General features: G+C 47.7%; 1 protein-coding gene across 4 annotated transcripts in view; it reads right to left on the minus strand.

The window, feature by feature from the left end:
- Window positions 1-451: 451 nt before the first annotated feature.
- The window catches only part of LOC109899409 (protein kinase C and casein kinase substrate in neurons protein 1-like), a 52,349-nt gene continuing 33,276 nt past the window's right edge, over window positions 452-19,524 (minus strand). For 3 of the 4 annotated variants that reach the window (XM_020494628.2, XM_020494636.2, XM_020494645.2), the window contains 9 exons: window positions 13,939-14,068; window positions 12,850-13,006; window positions 11,806-12,041; window positions 11,482-11,637; window positions 6,979-7,154; window positions 6,757-6,877; window positions 6,417-6,595; window positions 4,760-4,989; window positions 452-3,554 (listed from right to left, as the gene is read on the minus strand). In XM_020494628.2, the coding sequence (XP_020350217.1) occupies window positions 3,445-3,554; window positions 4,760-4,989; window positions 6,417-6,595; window positions 6,757-6,877; window positions 6,979-7,154; window positions 11,482-11,637; window positions 11,806-12,041; window positions 12,850-13,006; window positions 13,939-13,998 (1,425 nt within the window). In that variant the 5' untranslated portion in view covers window positions 13,999-14,068 and the 3' untranslated portion in view covers window positions 452-3,444. Of the gene's footprint in view, window positions 3,555-4,333; window positions 4,394-4,759; window positions 4,990-6,416; window positions 6,596-6,756; window positions 6,878-6,978; window positions 7,155-11,481; window positions 11,638-11,805; window positions 12,042-12,849; window positions 13,007-13,938; window positions 14,069-19,524 lie in introns of all 4 variants that reach the window. The other variant, XM_020494657.2, reaches the window with a different exon arrangement.

Consider the following 19,524-nt stretch of genomic DNA (forward strand, 5'->3'; position numbering starts at 1 on the left):
GACCTAGTGGGGTAGGCGTTGATTACCCAGGGTCTAGAATATACATAAATGGACACTACACTCTTAGAAAAAAATGGCTATCTAGAACAAAAAACGGTTCTTCGACTGGCCCCATAGGATAACCCTTTGAAGAAACTTTTGGTTCCAGGTAGAATAATTTGGGTTTCCATGTAGAACCCTTTCCAAATCAGTTCTAACTGGAACCCAAAAGGGTTCTACATGGAACCAATAAGGGTTCACCTATGGGGACAACCGCATAACCCTTTTTTTCTAAGAGTGTACGTTTACATGTCCACAGAGTGCATATTTTTGGAGCATCATACCAGGGTGCAGATTTACTTTTTTGTTTTACGTTATCCTCTTGGATCCAGCACCGGGGAAACCACCCCTCTTTTTATACCACCCCTCTATCTACAGAATGCATGTACCTATCATCATCACAATAGTCATATCAATGTTTTGATGAAGAATTTTATTTTGTTGTATGCAGATGAACAGGCACTACAGTTTGTAGAGTAAATAGCTATTATTCTAAACAGACAGACTTCTAGACCACTAGGGATTTCCCACATGTCCGACCACTGGTTCCCCTACATACAGTACGCAAAACGAGGTAAAATGCAAGGTAAATGCATCGTTAGATATGCATGCTCTCTTTCTCTCCCTGTTAGAGTGTGTGTTGTGAGTATGAGTGGTGGCTCAGGTAAAGCATTTACGGAGTTAGCTAGGCTTGTGTTTCAGAGCTTGCGCTGCCACAACACTCATTTTGAGAGCTGATGGTTAAAGTGTTTTATCCCACAATCGGATGTGTACAGTCCCAAAATGTCCCCCCACAGCCATATATCCCAGATCTCCAGAATAAACTTCTAGCAGCAGAAAATTCAGTTTCCTCATCAATATTTCAGTGGAGGCTCCGCTTTCTGCCTTTTTCTGCAGTGCACTTTGTACTGTAGCTTTTTGTCCCCATGTCAGTAAGAGTACACACCTCTTGTGTTGAGAGAGCAATCAGGGTATTATAGCCTTCACAACCTCCCAGGGTTGCTAAGGAAATGAACACAACAGCTGTGTCATATAACAGTCACACATATTACAAGTATATTCTCTGCTGAAGATTCTGTTGGATTCACTAGCTCAAAATACAAGGATTGAGATTTAACAGGATTTTGTGGATTTTGTGTAGATTCAAATTCTCCCAATTATTTGGAGATGCTAAAAAACATTGAATATACTGATTTCTCAAAATTTTGCCAGTTAAGAGACCAAAATCATTGGCATCAGCTTTCATAGGATTATGTTTAGGATTCAAGAGACAGGATAAAAACATAAACAAAGTTGGGTCAATTTGTACAGTAAGCTCACAGTAGAATTCAATGCTTATTTATGGTGATCGAGCATGCAATGACTGTTAGATCAGAGATAGCAAGTTGGAGACTGAGCCGGGACACAGTAAAGGTGACTTATAATTTTCATTCAGAAAAAAGACAGGACATTGTAGTCGTATAATAAACTGAAGCCATGGCAACAAAAACAGTTATGGTTACAGTGTTGAGCCAGAGGAGACAGGATCTAGTATCTCCCATGGGGAAGTGGGGCTCTCGTTGGGTTGTTACTGTAAATGTGATCATCCATACAGCAAATTCCCAGAATTAGCTCATATTCCCACATTTCTTTGGCTCCTTTAATTTGGTCAGGGACAGTCCATTTCTGATGACAAGCCCAGTCCCGTTTCACCATTGATGGAGTAGGGTGGTGTTGGATCAATTTTGTATTTGTGCTGAACCTTTGTGGAGGCCCACGTAGGCTAATTAATGTTTGAACCCTGACCCTTCGAAAAAGCCACTGCTGTAAACATGTAACCAGAAAAAAGGAAGGGGGTGTTGTTCACATGCTCTCACACCTAAACCCAACACATGGTCAGAAGAAGAAGTGATGAGTCCAGAAAGGAGTGGGGTCAAGAAATTACACAGGAAATTACAGGCACATGAGGGACATGGTCAGAGGTACTACAAGTTACTCAATGCTGCCTTGGGGAAGGTATGTATTCTATACCAGTCATTCCCAGGATCCATGGTCCGACGGGAACCGGTCCCTGGGACATTGCTGAGTGGTCCATCAGGTGGTTATCTGACTGACACTGTCACGACTCCTACCGAAGGTGGCTCCTCTTCCTGTTCGGGCGGCGCTCGGCGGTCGTCGTCACCGGTCTACTAGCTGTCGCCGATCCCCTTTCCCTTTTCTGTTGGTTTTGTCTAATTGGTTTCACCTGTTTCTTGCTTAGGGTTTTAGTTGGGCTATTTAAGGCGGTAAGGTCCGCCTGCTCTTTGTGCGGGCTTGTTTTTCCACTGTGTTTATGTGTGGTAGTGTGTTTCGTTTTGGGTTTTTCTCCAGACTAGTTAGGTCCTGTTTTTGGGCCAATCGTGGATGTGCGCCCGGTACACTGTGCCTAAATAAAAGCACTACTCTGTACCTTCTGCCTCCTGCGCCTGACTCCGCACCCACTACGCCTGAGTGCGTCACAGACACTGATTTCATCTGATCTTGAGAGCAGGTTTTCAACATAAACAGACATCCAAGCTTACCAGTCCCTGGTACAACAGTGTGTAGAGAAACACTGTTGATTACCGTTACACTGAACAAGGCTCAACAGTGTAGTACTGCTCTGCTCCGCTCGACAGTGATTTGTCAAGGATCAGCTAAATGTCATTATTGTGATCCAGTAGGACATGCTGCTGCTGTTGCTCAGGGGGACTTCAGGGGGAAAACACCAAAACACAGCATAACACTCAACACAGGAGCAACTCACATAGAAAAGATAGAAAAACAGAGAGAATCTGTTGTACTATACAGCATATTTAAAACCTTACATGGAATGACAGATGCAAAAAAAAAACAAACAGGACTGTACAGTTTCGCATAGCATTGTTGCAAAAAAAAATCGGCTAATATTTACAATGCACAGTGCATAGCTTATTCTGGCTATGCAGGCACCATTGACTTTACCATATCACTAGTGTTACGAGGGAAAATACTTCCATACTGCCAGGTAAATTTCATCACAACCACAGCACAACATTGGAATAGAACACGGCAGAATGTTTTTCCTGCGCTCCTAGGAGTTGTGGTGTTGTTGGTACACACATACTGTCATGGTTTGACTGTGGTAACAATCCCAGTGTTGTAGCTGATATGTGTTGGTTATGTTGGTGCTGTGTTTCTCTGATGTGGGTCCTAGGGGAGTGTTTAAATAAAGACTGCTCAGTCAGTGTGTTGGTTGGTCAGGCTGAGAGCAGGAACAGGGAAGCGTTGCTTTGAAGTCTCTGGCAATGTGCAGTATGATTGGACGGTCAGTCTGGGTGACCCAAGCAACTAGATGGGCTCTACGTAATTAGCAGGATATAAGCCCAACAAAATGGGCTCTACGTAATTAGCAGGATATAAACCCAACTAGATGGGCTCTACGTAATTAGCAGGATATAAACCCAACTTGCCACTGTCCAACAGGCCTTTACACCAGCCCTGCTCATCCTCATCTTCTAGTTTAGTTAGCTCGTCTCCTGTGAGAAAGGACGGAGCGAGAGATGGAGAGGGAGAGATGGAGCAAGAGAGAGAGGGAGAGCAAGATGGAGAGAGGGAGAGCGAGGTGGAGAGAGAGAGAGAGAGAGAGGGAGAGTTGGAGAGCGAGGGAGAGAGCGAGAGAGCGAGGGAGAGCGAGAGAGGGAGAGAGAGAGAGAGGTGGAGAGAGGTGGAGAGAGGGAGAGAGAGTGAGAGATGGAGATGGAGAGAGAGCGAGAGGTGGAGAGAGGGAGAGGGAGAGAGAGATGGAGATGGAGAGAGAGCGAGAGGTGGAGAGAGGGAGGGAGAGAGAGAGAGAGGTGGAGAGAGGGAGAGGGAGAGGGAGAGATGGAGATGGAGATGGAGAGAGGGAGAGGGAGAGGGAGAGGGAGAGGGAGAGGGAGAGGGAGAGATGGAGAGAGAGAGAGAGAGAGAGATGGAGATGGAGAGAGAGCGAGAGGTGGAGAGAGGGAGAGGGAGAGAGAGGTGGAGAGAGGGAGAGGGAGAGATGGAGATGGAGAGAGGGAGAGGGAGAGGGAGAGGGAGAGGGAGAGGGAGAGGGAGAGGGAGAGGGAGAGGGAGAGGGAGAGGGAGAGATGGAGAAGGAGAGAGGGAGACATCAGATTGACATACAATTTTGATTGATTTTTGATTATCAACAAACATGAATTCAATTTGAATTCAATTTGAAATCAACCAAACCTTGAAACTCTGTTGTAGATTTTTGGTTGAAATCTGGGTTATATTTGAGGTGTGTGTGTTAACTTTTTGCAAACTGTACCTCAAACTGATGCCAGTTCATATGCATGCCAGGGCCGTGGATGTTGCTATTGTTTGTTTTCTTTTTGGGATGAAAAAGGTAATGAGACAAAAAAACTGATTTTTATGTTTGGAAACCTTTTATCCTACTGCGGGTTAGTTAGATGATTGGTTTTAAATCATATATATCAAAACAAATATAATTGAAAAGTCCAGTGCACAATTTAGTGTCTTTCTTGTGGTACCCAATCAACAGATTTCGTTTCTAAAAGGTTCACAAGTAATAGTAGTAGTTGTAGTCGTATTAGTAGCAGCAGTAGTAGCAGCAGTATTAGTAACGTTATTGTCCCAAATGGGAAATAGATTTTTTTACATAACATTTTCAAAAGATACATGACAAACAGAATCACAACCAAATAGAGTTGTTAGTTCTTGTTGAGATGCTCACCTGCTTTAAAGGTGAGTTCATCCTGTTCCTGCCCGTCGTAGTCGTACAGCGCCCTCACCCGTACGCCCTTCGCTGACTCATCCTCAAAGGGGTTGGCTCCACCCCCATTGGTGTCTGAGCCTGAGTTTGGCGCGGCCTGCTCATCGTCTGACCACTCTGCCGACTGGTCCTGGGAGGAGTAGGCCTGGTCCTGGGAGGAGTAGGCCTGGTTCTTATCAGAGCTGCTCACACTGTGGAGGAGGAGACGTTTCAACATCCTAGACCATTATCATCATTGTTCGGTTGCAGAAATGTTTCACCACAAGCTTCCTCCAGTAACTAGGATCACTATTCATCAACATGGTCATCATGTGAGAAAGGAGGGTCATGTGAGAAAGGAGAAAGGGCTGAGTGAATTGGAGACCCAAACGGGATGTTTCACTTTTATGAGCTGATCTCTTTATTCATGTCAACCCAGCATGAGAAAACATTCCCCGCCCCCACTTCTCTGTTCTGCTATAATCACATAATAATACTAAAACAACTGGGTGACATCATCTTCTGGCCACTAAACAGCACTTGTGGAGATATTACCAAACACAACTGTGACATTTCACAATAGGTTATTGGAAAGGGAAAGGGGATACCTTTTTAGTTGAACAACTGACTGCACTCAACCGAAATATTCGTCATTTAACCCCATCAGAGAGGTGTGGGGGGGCTGCCCTAATCGACATCGTATTGATACTGTAGTTTGCAATAACATCGCATGCTTTGTATTTATGAACGGTTAACTTTATATCAACATGAATCTGCTGCCACCTCCTGGACATTAGATTAGATACCTGTTCTAGCCCCCAATACAAGAGGAAATAGTCTTGAGCAAACAACTGATATCATCTGTATGAAAACAGATATAACATCTCATACTCATACACATAATTCATATATTACCTATTGCACCTATGGGCTGTTCTGGCTCAGACAAGGCATATTTACAATGTAACCCCTTACACACTACACATTGGACAAGGCTTACTTACTTACTATTGCACAATGCCTATTACACCCCTGACATCGTAAAATTAGATACATTCTGCTGTTAGTATTGATAAAACATGAAAATGGTCTCTGTGATGACACTCACAGTGACTCTACATGTTAGAAAGGCATGTTTGTTCTACTACAGAAGGTAACCGTGGTGGTGGAGAGACCAACCTGCCCCTGTCTGTGAGACCAACCTGCCCCTGTCTGTGAGACCAACCTGCCCCTGTCTGTGAGATCAACCTGCCCCTGTCTGTGAGACCAACCTGTCCCTGTCTGTGAGACCAACCTGCCCCTGTCTGTGAGACCAACCTGCCCCTGTCTGTGAGACCAACCTGCCCCTGTCTGTGAGATCAACCTGCCCCTGTCTGTGAGACCAACCTGCCCCTGTCTGTGAGACCAACCTGTCCCTGTCTATGAGACCAACCTGCCCCTGTCTGTGAGACCAACCTGCCCCTGTCTGTGAGACCAACCTGCCCCTGTCTGTGAGACCAACCTGCCCCTGTCTGTGAGACCAACCTGCCCCTGTCTGTGAGACCAACCTGCCCCTGTCTGTGAGACCAACCTGCCCCTGTCTGTGAGACCAACCTGCCCCTGTCTATGAGACCAACCTGCCCCTGTCTATGAGACCAACCTGCCCCTGTCTCCAGCCGGTGCTGCCACATGGTTCGGTGCTGCCACATGGTTCGGTGCTGCCACATGGTTGGGTGCTGCCACATGGTTGGCTGTCACGCTAGTCAGCATTATACCGTCTGTCCCTTTCTTCGACTTCTCCCGTTTGCTGATCATGTGAGTGAGCTCTGGATTGTACTCCTGGAAGGAAGGAAGGTGGGGAGCAAGCCAGTTACAAGTCAATTCCTAGTTTTTCCCCTTCAGTCAATGGAGGAAGTGAATTGAAATTAATTCCATGAGTTGAAAACGATCAATTAAAACACACGCATTGTTAGGCTAACTGAGAAGAAGTAGTTGTGTACCTCAAACTGGGGCCAGTTCATATGCATACCAGGGCCGTGGTTGTTGCTGAACCACTTCAGGTCATCTTGTGCACTGGCAGAGGTGATGGTGTGTTCCAGGTCTCTGTACACTGTGGCGTAACTGAAGACGGATAGAGAGAAGTTACATCTCTATTCTGACACATTCAACTTGACTCAGTGTATCATAATGGTGGTGCCCAGGTGGTGTGAGTATGGACCTACCTTTGGTTCTCAGTGAGGTTGAGGTGTCGTTTGATGTCCAACAGCACCTCCCTGAGGAAGCTCAGTCTCTTCTCCTCAAACTGCTGACATGTGTCAAACACTGTCTCCATGTTCTCCATGTACTGGGGCGTACACTTCCTCAGCTCATCCAGAGTCTTCTCATACTTCTCCTTAGCCTGCATGGTGAAGATCAGACAGAGAGTATATTAATAACATGTTAGGGATAAACAACCACACAGGCTGTACAGGTGAGAGCTGAGGGTCCGAGGACCCCCGCAAAGCGGGTTATGTGTTTTCGTGTTTCAGAGCCCTTTCAGAATGTGTTTCAATGTTTCAGAGCCCTTTCAGAATGTGTTTTGGTGTTTCAGAGCCCTTTCAGAATGTGTTTTAATGTTTCAGAGCCCTTTCAGAATGTGTTTTAATGTTTCAGAGCCCTTTCAGAATGTGTTTTGGTGTTTCAGAGCCCTTTCCGAATGTGTTTTAGTGTTTCAGAGCCCTTTCAGAATGTGTTTTAATGTTTCAGAGCCCTTTCAGAATGTGTTTTAATGTTTCAGAGCCCTTTCAGAATGTGTTTTAATGTTTCAGAGCCCTTTCAGAATGTGTTTTAATGTTTCAGAGCCCTTCAGAATGTGTTTTAGTGTTTCAGAGCCCTTTCAGAATGTGTTTTAATGTTTCAGAGCCCTTTTAGAATGTGTTTTAGTGTTTCAGAGCCCTTCAGAATGTTTATTTTAATGTTTCAGAGCCCTTTCAGAATGTTTATTTTAATGTCTCAGAGCCCTTTCAGAATGTTTATTTTAATGTCTCAGAGCCCTTTCAGAATGTGTTTTAATGTTTCAGAGCCCTTTCAGAATGTGTTTTGGTGTTTTAGAGCCCTTTCAGAATGTTTTAGTGTTTCAGAGCCCTTTCAGAATGTGTTTTAATGTTTCAGAGCCCTTTCAGAATGTGTTTTGGTGTTTCAGAGCCCTTTCAGAATGTGTTTTAATGTTTCAGAGCCCTTTCAGAATGTGTTTTAATGTTTCAGAGCCCTTTCAGAATGTGTTTTGGTGTTTCAGAGCCCTTTCCGAATGTGTTTTAGTGTTTCAGAGCCCTTTCAGAATGTGTTTTAATGTTTCAGAGCCCTTTCAGAATGTGTTTTAATGTTTCAGAGCCCTTTCAGAATGTGTTTTAATGTTTCAGAGCCCTTTCAGAATGTGTTTTAATGTTTCAGAGCCCTTCAGAATGTGTTTTAGTGTTTCAGAGCCCTTTCAGAATGTGTTTTAATGTTTCAGAGCCCTTTTAGAATGTGTTTTAGTGTTTCAGAGCCCTTCAGAATGTTTATTTTAATGTTTCAGAGCCCTTTCAGAATGTTTATTTTAATGTCTCAGAGCCCTTTCAGAATGTTTATTTTAATGTCTCAGAGCCCTTTCAGAATGTGTTTTAATGTTTCAGAGCCCTTTCAGAATGTGTTTTGGTGTTTTAGAGCCCTTTCAGAATGTTTTAGTGTTTCAGAGCCTTTTCAGAATGTGTTTTAATGTTTCAGAGCCCTTTCAGAATGTGTTTTAATGTTTCAGAGCCCTTTCAGAATGTTTATTTTAATGTCTCAGAGCCCTTTCAGAATGTTTATTTTAATGTCTCAGAGCCCTTTCAGAATGTGTTTTAATGTTTCAGAGCCCTTTCAGAATGTGTTTTGGTGTTTTAGAGCCCTTTCAGAATGTTTTAGTGTTTCAGAGCCTTTTCAGAATGTGTTTTAATGTTTCAGAGCCCTTTCAGAATGTGTTTTAATGTTTCAGAGCCCTTTCAGATTGTGTTTTAATGTTTCAGAGCCCTTTCAGAATGTGTTTTAGTGTTTCAGAGCCCTTTCAGATTGTGTTTTAATGTTTCAGAGCCCTTTCAGAATGTTTATTTTAATGTCTCAGAGCCCTTTCAGAATGTGTTTTAATGTTTCAGAGCCCTTTCAGAATGTGTTTTAATGTTTCAGAGCCCTTTCAGAATGTGTTTTAATGTTTCAGAGCCTTTTCAGAATGTGTTTTAGTGTTTCAGAGCCCTTTCAGAATGTGTTTTAGTGTTTCAGAGCCCTTTCACAATGTGTTTTGGTGTTTCAGAGCCCTTTCAGAATGTTTATTTTAATGTCAACATTTTACACCTTAAAACCTGTTGCGACTCTAGGGGCAGTATTTTCATTTTTGGAAAAAAAACATTCCCGTTTTAAACGGGATATTTTGTCAGGACAAGATACTAGAGTATGCATATAATTGACAGCTTAGGATAGAAAACACTCTAACGTTTCCAAAACTGTAAAGATATTGTCTGTGAGTATAACAGAACTGATGTTGCAGGCGAAAGCCTGAGAAAAATCCAATCCGGAAGTGCACCATATTTTGAAAGCGCTGCGTTCCAATGAGTCCCTATTGAGCTGTGAATGTGCTATCAACCAGCTTACACTTTCTACGTATTCCCCAAGGTGTCTACCGCATTGTGACGTAGTTTTACGCATTTATGTTGAAGAATAGCCGTAGGCGGCTACATTGCGTATGTGGTCACCTGATGGCTCCCAGGGTGACTCTCGCGTAAAATACAGAGGTAGCCATTACTCCAATCGGTCCTACTGATAAACTAATTGTCCCGGTGGATATATTATCAAATAGATATTTGAAAAACCCCTTGAGGATTGATTATAAACAACGTTTGCCATGTTTTTGTCGATATTATGGAGCTAATTTGGAATATTTTTCTCTTAGTTTTCGTGACTGCAATTTCCGGGCAATTTCTCAGCCAAATGTGAAGAACAAACGGAGCTATTTCGCCTACAAAAATAATATTTTTGGAAAAAAGGAACATTGGCTAGCTAACTGGGAGTCTCGTCAGTGAAAACATCCGAAGCTCATCAAAGGTAAACGGTTTAATTTGATTGCTTTTCTGATTTCCGTGACCAAGTTACCTGCTGCTAGCTGGACAAAATGCTATGCTAGGCTATCAATAAACTTACACAAATGCTTGTCTAGCTTTGGCTGTAAAGCATATTTTGAAAATCTGAGATGACAGGGTGATTAACAAAAGGCTAAACTGTGTCTCAATATATTTCATTTGTGATTTTAATGAATAGGAATATTTTCTAGGGATATTTATGTCCGTTGCGTTATGCTAATTAGTGTCAGGCGATGATTACTCTCCCGCATGCGGGATGGGGAGTCACTAGAGGTTTTAACAGTGACTTTTATTTTTCTACCTTCTTACATGTTTTAGCTTCTGCATAGCAAGGTCTTTACGAGCTTGAGGTTACTGAGAAGTAGTGATGATTGATGTTGACCAAGGATGAATGATAATTAGTTGTCCTCTCAGTAGTTGTAAGACAGTGTTATTGAACTTGTGTAATGGTTTGAATGGGTCAAGGGGAAGCAAGGCTGTGTTATCATTCCAGTGGGCTCAGCAGAGTAAAGTCCACTTTACCAGTGGTTCCCAAACTGTGGGGCGTTCCCCCTGCGTCGTTCCCCCTGCGCCCCCCCCCCCCACCCACACACACACACACACACACACACTTATGTCAGTCATCAGTCATTGCATACCTTAGAGAGCTATTTACAACTTGTCAGAAATGTCCAGCTCAATTAGCCCATGTCAGCTACCGTTTTTTAGCTAGGTTTTTGCTCATCGATTTTGTTTGTAACGTTTGAGTCACTCAAATATCACATGAATACACATGAGACATGGCCAAATGTTTCGTTTTGCAGGAAATAAGCCAACAAGAGGGCTGTGAACAGTTTGTGCCATGAATAGTGCTTGTGCCCATAGAAATAGGTGTGGCACGCTCGCACAGGTGGCGGAGAGGGATGTTCCCCAATGCTGGAAGGGGGGCCTGAGTGTAAGAGTTTGGGAATCCCTTCACTATACTAGTGAATAGATAATCACTGGGCCAAGATCTTTAACTGGTCAGGACACATGGTCAAGAAAAACTCCTGGAACTAGTAATGGCAATAGGATGAGAGGCCTCCCTATCATGAAGAGACGGAGAAAGAGGAGAGTGAGCAGTGGAGGGTCTGGGCGGTAGGGGTCTGGACAGTAGGGGCCTGGGGAGTAGGGGCCTGGACAGTAGGGGCCTGGACAGTAGGGGCCTGGGGAGTAGGGGCCTGGACAGTAGGGGCTTGGACAGTAGGGGCCTGGACAGTAGGGGTCTGGGCGTATGGGCCTGGGGAGTAGGGGCCTGGGGAGTAGGGGCCTGGACAGTAGGGGTCTGGGCAGTAGGGGCCTGGGCCTTTGGGCCTGGGGAGTAGGGGCCTGGGGAGTAGGGGCCTGGACAGTAGGGGCCTGGGGAGTAGGGGCCTGGGGAGTAGGGGCCTGGACAGTAGGGGCCTGGACAGTAGGGGCCTGGGGAGTAGGGGCCTGGACAGTAGGGGCCTGGACAGTAGGGGCCTGGACAGTAGGGGCCTGGGCGTGTGGGCCTGGGGAGTAGGGGCCTGGGCAGTAGGGGTCTGGACAGTAGGGGTCTGGGCAGTAGGGGTCAGGGGAGTAGGGTTCTGGGGAGCTCACCTTCTGAGAGTCCTGCTTGCACTTGTCCACCTTGTCCAGGAGCTTCTTCTGTTGGTCGGCTGTGACTGAGGTGTCTGCCTTGCTGTTGGCCTCTCTGCTGGACGCCACCTTCTCCTCCTTACACGCCAGGTGGTACGTCTTCTTGGCAGTCTCAAGCTGAGGAGAGAAGATATGGTATATTTTGAAGGATATTTACACTTTTGGAGGTATCATTTCAATGCAAACTACTTCAAGGTTACAGCAGAGCGTGGTGCATGTTCTGATTTGGTCCAGATCTCTACGGCAATGCTCAAGTGTACAGTAGTACAGGTGGTTGCCCCTCACCTCCTTGAGCTTCTTGGCCCATGGTTTTTGGGCCTTCTTGAAGCCCTCCTCTGCCTCTTTGGTTTCCTTGAAGCCTCCCATCATCTGTTTGTGGTAGGAGTCCTTCTGCCAGTTCTTCACCTTCTCAAAGTCATTGTTGAGCAGTCCGTTCTTCACATCCTGGTGCAGCTCACTCACCTTCTCAGCCTCGGTCATCATTGCCACCCAGGCCCTCTCCACACTGCCGTACTGGGGCCCTGAGGGAGAGGGATAAGATGTAGGGTTAGAGGGAGAAGGAGAAGAGGGTCAGAGTTAGAGGGAGAAGGAGAAGAGGGTCAGGGTTAGAGGGAGACGGAGACGGAGAAGAGGGTCAGAATTAGAGGGAGAAGGAGAAGAGGGTCAAGGTTAGAGGAAGAAGGAGAAGAGGTAGGGTTAGAGGGAGAAGGAGAAGAGGGTCAGGGTTAGAGGGAGAAGGAGAAGAGGGCCAGGGTTAGAGGGAGAGGGAGAAGAGGGTCAGGGTTAGAGGGAAAAGAGGTTGGGTTAGAGGGAGAAGGAGAAGAGGGTCAGGATTAGAGGGAGAAGAGGTAGGGTTAGAGGGAGAAGGAGAAGAGGGTCAGGGTTAGAGGGAGAAGGGGAAGAGGGTCAGGGTTAGAGGGAGAAGGAGAAGAGGGCCAGGGTTAGAGGGAGAGGGAGAAGAGGGTCAGGGTTAGAGGGAGAAGAGGTAGGGTTAGAGGGAGAAGGAGAAGAGGGTCAGAGTTAGAGGGAGAAGGAGAAGAGGGTCAGGGTTAAAGGGAGAAGGAGAAGAGGGTCAGGGTTAGAGGGAGAAGGAGAGAAGAGGGCCAGGGTTAGAGGGAGAAGAGGGTCAGGGTTAGAGGGAGAAGAGATAGGGTTAGAGGGAGAGGGAGAAGAGGGTCAGGGTTAGAGGGAGACGAGGTATTCACTGTACTCCCATGACAAAACTAGAAGGAGTTTATTATTTTTTTAAAGCATGCTCCTACAGATGACAATATAACTCTTCCAATCCACTGTGGGCTGCTGGGTGTGTCTCCCCTTCTCCCCTCGTACCTTTATCCACCAGCTGTCTCCATCTCTTAGACCAGTCGGTCAGCTGCTGGCTGTAGGCCTTCTCGATTTTGGCTCGCTCTTGTATACAGTTCATCAGGTCATTGCAGAGCCGGTGGCCATCATCAATCCGCTTCACAGCACGCTTATAGTTTCCCACCTTTCATAGGTACCAGAATGAGAGGCATTTCAATTACATTCAAAACATTCCACCTTAAGAATGTGGCGTTCCACGAACAGTGGTGTCAGTGTCTCCCTACTGAGTGATCATTGTCGTGCCACCTTAAGAACGCTATTGTCAGTGTCTCCCTACTGAGTGATCATTGTCGTGCCACCTTAAGAACGGTATTGTCAGTGTCTCCCTACTGAGTGATCATTGTCATGCCACCTTAAGAACGGTATTGTCAGTGTCTCCCTACTGAGTGATCATTGTCATGCCACCTTAAGAACGGTATTGTCAGTGTCTCCCTACTGAGTGATCATTGTCGTGCCACCTTAAGAATGGTATTGTCAGTGTCTCCCTAATGAGTGATCATTGTCGTGCCACCTTAAGAACGCTATTGTCAGTGTCTCCCTACTGAGTGATCATTGTCATGCCACCTTAAGAACGGTATTGTCAGTGTCTCCCTACTGAGTGATCATTGTCGTGCCACCTTAAGAATGGTATTGTCAGTGTCTCCCTACTGAGTGATCATTGTCGCGCCACCTTAAGAACGCTATTGTCAGTGTCTCCCTGAGTGATACAGTGAGGAGCAATAAAATAAATGAAAACAAGAGACATAGACAGAAAAGGACACAGCTAGACAAGGGGAAAGGACAACGAGGAACACAGCTACTCTATATCTAACAGAAAGCCTTCCTAAAGGGTTTAGGACATTTTTAAAGGAGCCCTGAGTCTGAGGTTCCTTCATCAGTAGCCCTAGTCAGCGGACTGTCACGCAGCCAACTCTGCTGCAAAGCCAAAAGAGGGTGACGCAGTGCCAGCAAAGTGTGGACACCTGGAGTTGCTGGTTCAAATCCCAGTTCCACTGAAAGGGATGCATGTTTGACTACATATTAATATATCTCCAAACAGGTGTGGTCTGTTCTCACCTCCCAGAAGCTGTCTGTGCCATCCTCCTGGCTGGCTGACTCGTCATAGGTGCCCGACATGATCCTAGATTTGGCAGAGAGGACGTGAGGAGGTTTTGGGAGTCTGCAGCAGAGTCTTGGTCTTCAGGCACTGAGGGAAGGAGAAAGAGGATAATTAATAATAGCAATACAATGTGGTCAGCTGCATTCATCCAAACTACAAAAAATACAGCGAAAGGCCATTTCAGAGATTTGCTGTGGGAATTGAAAACAAACTATTAAAGTTGTCCTTCTTTATACGTGCAAACATTAGATCCCTTTAATTCATAATGCCATCAAATAACATTCAGCCCAAACAGATGTGAGACAACTGATGATTGAAGAGCAACAGAAGCTACAGCCCTCCCTCCGTTCTGTTCCTGGTACAACAGTCCTCCCACTGTTCTGTTCCTGGTACAACAGTCCTCCCTCCGTTCTGTTCCTGGTACAACAGTCCTCCCTCCGTTCTGTTCCTGGTACAACAGTCCTCCCACTGTTCTGTTCCTGGTACAACAGTCCTCCCGCTGTTCTGTTCCCAGTACAACAGTCCTCCCTCTGTTCTGTTCCTGGTACAACAGTCCTCCCGCTGTTCTGTTCCTGGTACAACAGTCCTCCCTCTGTTCTGTTCCTGGTACAACAGTCCTCCCGCTGTTCTGTTCCTGGTACAACAGTCCTCCCTCTGTTCTGTTCCTGGTATAACAGTCCTCCCTCTGTTCTGTTCCTGGTACAACAGTCCTCCCTCCGTTCTGTTCCTGGTACAACAGTCCTCCCTCTCTTCTGTTCCTGGTACAACACTCCCCCCTCCGTTCTGTTCCTGGTACAACAGTCCTCCCTCCATTCTGTTCCTGGTACAACAGTCCTCCCTCTGTTCTGTTCTGGTACAACACTCCTCCCTCCGTTCTGTTCCTGGTACAACAGTCCTCCCTCTGTTCTGGTCCTGGTACAACAGTCCTCCCTCTGTTCTGGTCCTGGTACAACAGTCCTCCCTCTGTTCTGGTCCTGGTACAACAGTCCTCCCTCTGTTCTGGTCCTGGTATAACAGTCCTCCCCCTGTTCTGGTACAACACCCCTCCCTCCATTCTGGTACAAACAGTCCTCCCTCTGTTCTGGTACAACAGCCCTCCCTCTGTTCTGGTACAACAGCCCTCCCTCTGTTCTGGTACAACAGCCCTCCCTCTGTTCTGGTACAACAGCCCTCCCTCTGTTCTGGTACAACAGCCCTCCCTCTGTTCTGGTACAACAGCCCTCCCTCTGTTCTGGTACAACAGCCCTCCCTCTGTTCTGGTACAACAGCCCTCCCTCTGTTCTGGTACTGGTACAGCAACCCTCCCTCTGTTCTGGTACAACAGTCCTCCCTCTGTTCTGGTACAACAGCCCTCCCTCTGTTCTGGTACAACAGCCCTCCCTCTGTTCTGGTACTGGTACAGCAACCCTCCCTCTGTTCTGGTCCTGGTACAACAGCCCTCCCTCTGTTCTGGTACAACAGCCCTCCCTCTGTTCTGGTACTGGTACAGCAACCCTCCCTCTGTTCTGGTCCTGGTACAACAACCCTCCCTCTGTTCTGGTACAACAGCCATCCCTCTGTTATGGTACTGGTACAGCAACCCTCCCACTGTTCTGGTACAGCAACCCTCCCTCTGTTCTGGTACAACAACCCTCCCTCTGTTCTGGTACAACAGCCCTCCCTCTGTTCTGGTACAGCAACCCTCCCTCTGTTCTGGTACAACAGAACTCCCTCTGTTCTGGTACAGCAACCCTCCCTCTGTTATGGTACAACAGCCCTCCCTCTGTTCTGGTTCTGGTACAACAACCCTCCCTCTGTTCTGGTTCTGGTACAGCAACCCTCCCTCTGTACTGGTACTGGTACAACAACCCTCCCTCTGTTCTGGTACTGGTACAGCAACCCTCCCTCTGTTCTGGTACTGGTACAGCAACCCTCCCTCTGTTCTGGTACAACAACCCTCCCTCTGTTCTGGTACTGATACAGCAACCCTCCCTCTGTTCTGGTACTGGTACAGCAACCCACCCTCTGTTCTGGTACAGCAACCCTCCCTCTGTTCTGGTACAGCAACCCTCCCTCTGTTCTGGTACAGCAACCCTCCCTCTGTTCTGGTACTGGTACAACAACCCTCCCTCTGTTCTGGTACTCGTACAGCAACCCACCCTCTGTTCTGGTACAGCAACCCTCCCTCTGTTCTGGTACTAGTACAGCAACCCCCCCTCTGTTCTGGTACAGCAACCCTCCCTCTGTTCTGGTACTGGTACAGCAACCCTCCCTCTGTTCTGGTACAGCAACCCTCCCTCTGTTCTGGTACTGGTACAGCAACCCCCCCCTCTGTTCTGGTACAGCAACCCTCCCTCTGTTCTGGTACTGGTACAGCAACCCTCCCTCTGTTCTGGTACAACAGTCCTCCCTCTGTTCTGGTACAACAGCACTCCCTCTGTTATGGTACAACAGCCCTCCCTCTATTATGGTACTGGTACAGCAACCCTCCCACTGTTCTGGTACAGCAACCCTCCCTCTGTTCTGGTACAACAACCCTCCCTCTGTTCTGGTACTGGTACAGCAACCCTCCCTCTGTTCTGGTACAGCAACCCTCCCTCTGTTCTGGTACAACAGCCCTCCCTCTGTTCTGGTACAGCAACCCTCCCTCTGTTATGGTACAACAGCCCTCCCTCTGTTATGGTACAACAGCCCTCCCTCTGTTCTGGTTCTGGTACAACAACCCTCCCTCTGTTCTGGTTCTGGTACAGCAACCCTCCCTCTGTTCTGGTACTGGTACAACAACCCTCCCTCTGTTCTGGTACTGGTACAGCAACCCTCCCTCTGTTCTGGTACTGGTACAGCAACCCTCCCTCTGTTCTGGTACAGCAACCCTCCCTCTGTTCTGGTACAGCAACCCTCCCTCTGTTCTGGTACTGGTACAGCAACCCACCCTCTGTTCTGGTACTGGTACAGCAACCCTCCCTCTGTTCTGGTACTGGTACAGCAACCCACCCTCTGTTCTGGTACAGCAACCCTCCCTCTGTTCTGGTACAGGTACAGCAACCCTCCCTATGTTCTGGTACTGGTACAGCAACCCTCCCTCTGTTCTGGTACTGGTACAGCAACCCTCCCTCTGTTCTGGTACTGGTACAACAACCCTCCCTCTGTTCTGGTACTGGTACAGCAACCCACCCTCTGTTCTGGTACAGCAACCCTCCCTCTGTTCTGGTACAGCAACCCTCCCTCTGTTCTGGTCCTGGTACAGCAAACCCCCCTCTGTTCTGGTACAGCAACCCTCCCTCTGTTCTGGTACTGGTACAGCAACCCTCCCTCTGTTCTGGTACTGGTACAGCAACCCTCCCTCTGTTCTGGTACAACAACCCTCCCTCTGTTCTGGTACTGGTACAGCAACCCACCCTCTGTTCTGGTACTGGTACAGCAATCCACCCTCTGTTCTGGTACTGGTACAGAAACCCTCCCTCTGTTCTGGTACAACAACCCTCCCTCTGTTCTGGTACAACAGCCCTCCCTCTGTTCTGGTACTGGTACAACAACCCTCCCTCTGTTCTGGTACTGGTACAGCAACCCACCCTCTGTTCTGGTACAGCAACCCTCCCTCTGTTCTGGTACAGCAACCCTCCCTCTGTTCTGGTACTGGTACAACAACCCTCCCTCTGTTCTGGTACAACAGCCCTCCCTCTGTTCTGGTACTGGTACAACAACCCTCCCTCTGTTCTGGTACTGGTACAGCAACCCTCCCTCTGTTCTGGTACAGCAACCCTCCCTCTGTTCTGGTACAACAACCCTCCCTCTGTTCTGGTACTGGTACAGCAACCCTCCCTCTGTTCTGGTACTGGTACAGCAACCCACCCTCTGTTCTGGTACAGCAACCCTCCCTCTGTTCTGGTACAGCAACCCTCCCTCTGTTCTGGTACTGGTACAGCAACCCTCCCTCTGTTCTGGTACTGGTACAGCAACCCTCCCTCTGTTCTGGTACAGCAACCCTCCCTCTGTTCTGGTACTGGTACAACAACCCTCCCTCTGTTCTGGTACAGCAACCCTCCCTCTGTTCTGGTACTGGTACAGCAACCCTCCCTCTGTTCTGGTTCTGGTACAGCAACCCTCCCTCTGTTCTGGTACTGGTACAACAACCCTCCCTCTGTTCTGGTACAACAGCCCTCCCTCTGTACTGGTACTGGTACAACAACCCTCCCTCTGTTCTGGTACTGGTACAGCAACCCACCCTCTGTTCTGGTACAGCAACCCTCCCTCTGTTCTGGTACAGCAACCCTCCCTCTGTTCTGGTACTGGTACAACAACCCTCCCTCTGTTCTGGTACAACAGCCCTCCCTCTGTTCTGGTACTGGTACAACAACCCTCCCTCTGTTCTGGTACAACAACCCTCCCTCTGTTCTGGTACAACAGCCCTCCCTCTGTTATGGTACAGCAACCCTCCCTCTGTTATGGTACTGGTACAGCAACCCTCCCTCTGTTCTGGTACTGGTACAGCAACCCTCCCTCTGTTCTGGTACAGCAACCCTCCCTCTGTTCTGGTACAGCAACCCTCCCTCTGTTCTGGTACTGGTACAGCAACCCTCCCTCTGTTCTGGTACTGGTACAACAACCCTCCCTCTGTTCTGGTACAGCAACCCTCCCTCTGTTCTGGTACTGGTACAGCAACCCTCCCTCTGTTCTGGTTCTGGTACAGCAACCCTCCCTCTGTTCTGGTACAGCAACCCTCCCTCTGTTCTGGTACTGGTACAACAACCCTCCCTCTGTTCTGGTACAGCAACCCTCCCTCTGTTCTGGTACTGGTACAACAACCCTCCCTCTGTTCTGGTACAGCAACCCTCCCTCTGTTCTGGTACAGCATCCCTCCCTCTGTTCTGGTACTGGTACAGCAACCCTCCCTCTGTTCTGGTACTGGTACAACAACCCTCCCTCTGTTCTGGTACTGGTACAACAACCCTCCCTCTGTTCTGGTACAGCAACCCTCCCTCTGTTCAGGTACAGCATCCCTCCCTCTGTTCTGGTACTGGTACAGCAACCCTCCCTCTGTTCTGGTACTGGTACAACAACCCTCCCTCTGTTCTGGTACTGGTACAGCAACCCACCCTCTGTTCTGGTACAGCAACCCTCCCTCTGTTCTTGTACAGCAACCCTCCCTCTGTTCTGGTCCTGGTACAGAAACCCCCCCCTCTGTTCTGGTACAGCAACCCTCCCTCTGTTCTGGTACTGGTACAGCAACCCTCCCTCTGTTCTGGTACTGGTACAGCAACCCTCCCTCTGTTCAGGTACAGCATCCCTCCCTCTGTTCTGGTACTGGTACAGCAACCCTCCCTCTGTTCTGGTACTGGTACAACAACCCTTCCTCTGTTCTGGTACTGGTACAGCAACCCACCCTCTGTTCTGGTACAGCAACCCTCCCTCTGTTCTTGTACAGCAACCCTCCCTCTGTTCTGGTCCTGGTACAGAAACCCCCCCTCTGTTCTGGTACAGCAACCCTCCCTCTGTTCTGGTACTGGTACAGCAACCCTCCCTCTGTTCTGGTACTGGTACAGCAACCCTCCCTCTGTTCGGGT

Source organism: Oncorhynchus kisutch, linkage group LG1 (genome assembly GCF_002021735.2).
Source record: "Oncorhynchus kisutch isolate 150728-3 linkage group LG1, Okis_V2, whole genome shotgun sequence".
NCBI classification, from domain to species: domain Eukaryota; kingdom Metazoa; phylum Chordata; class Actinopteri; order Salmoniformes; family Salmonidae; genus Oncorhynchus; species Oncorhynchus kisutch.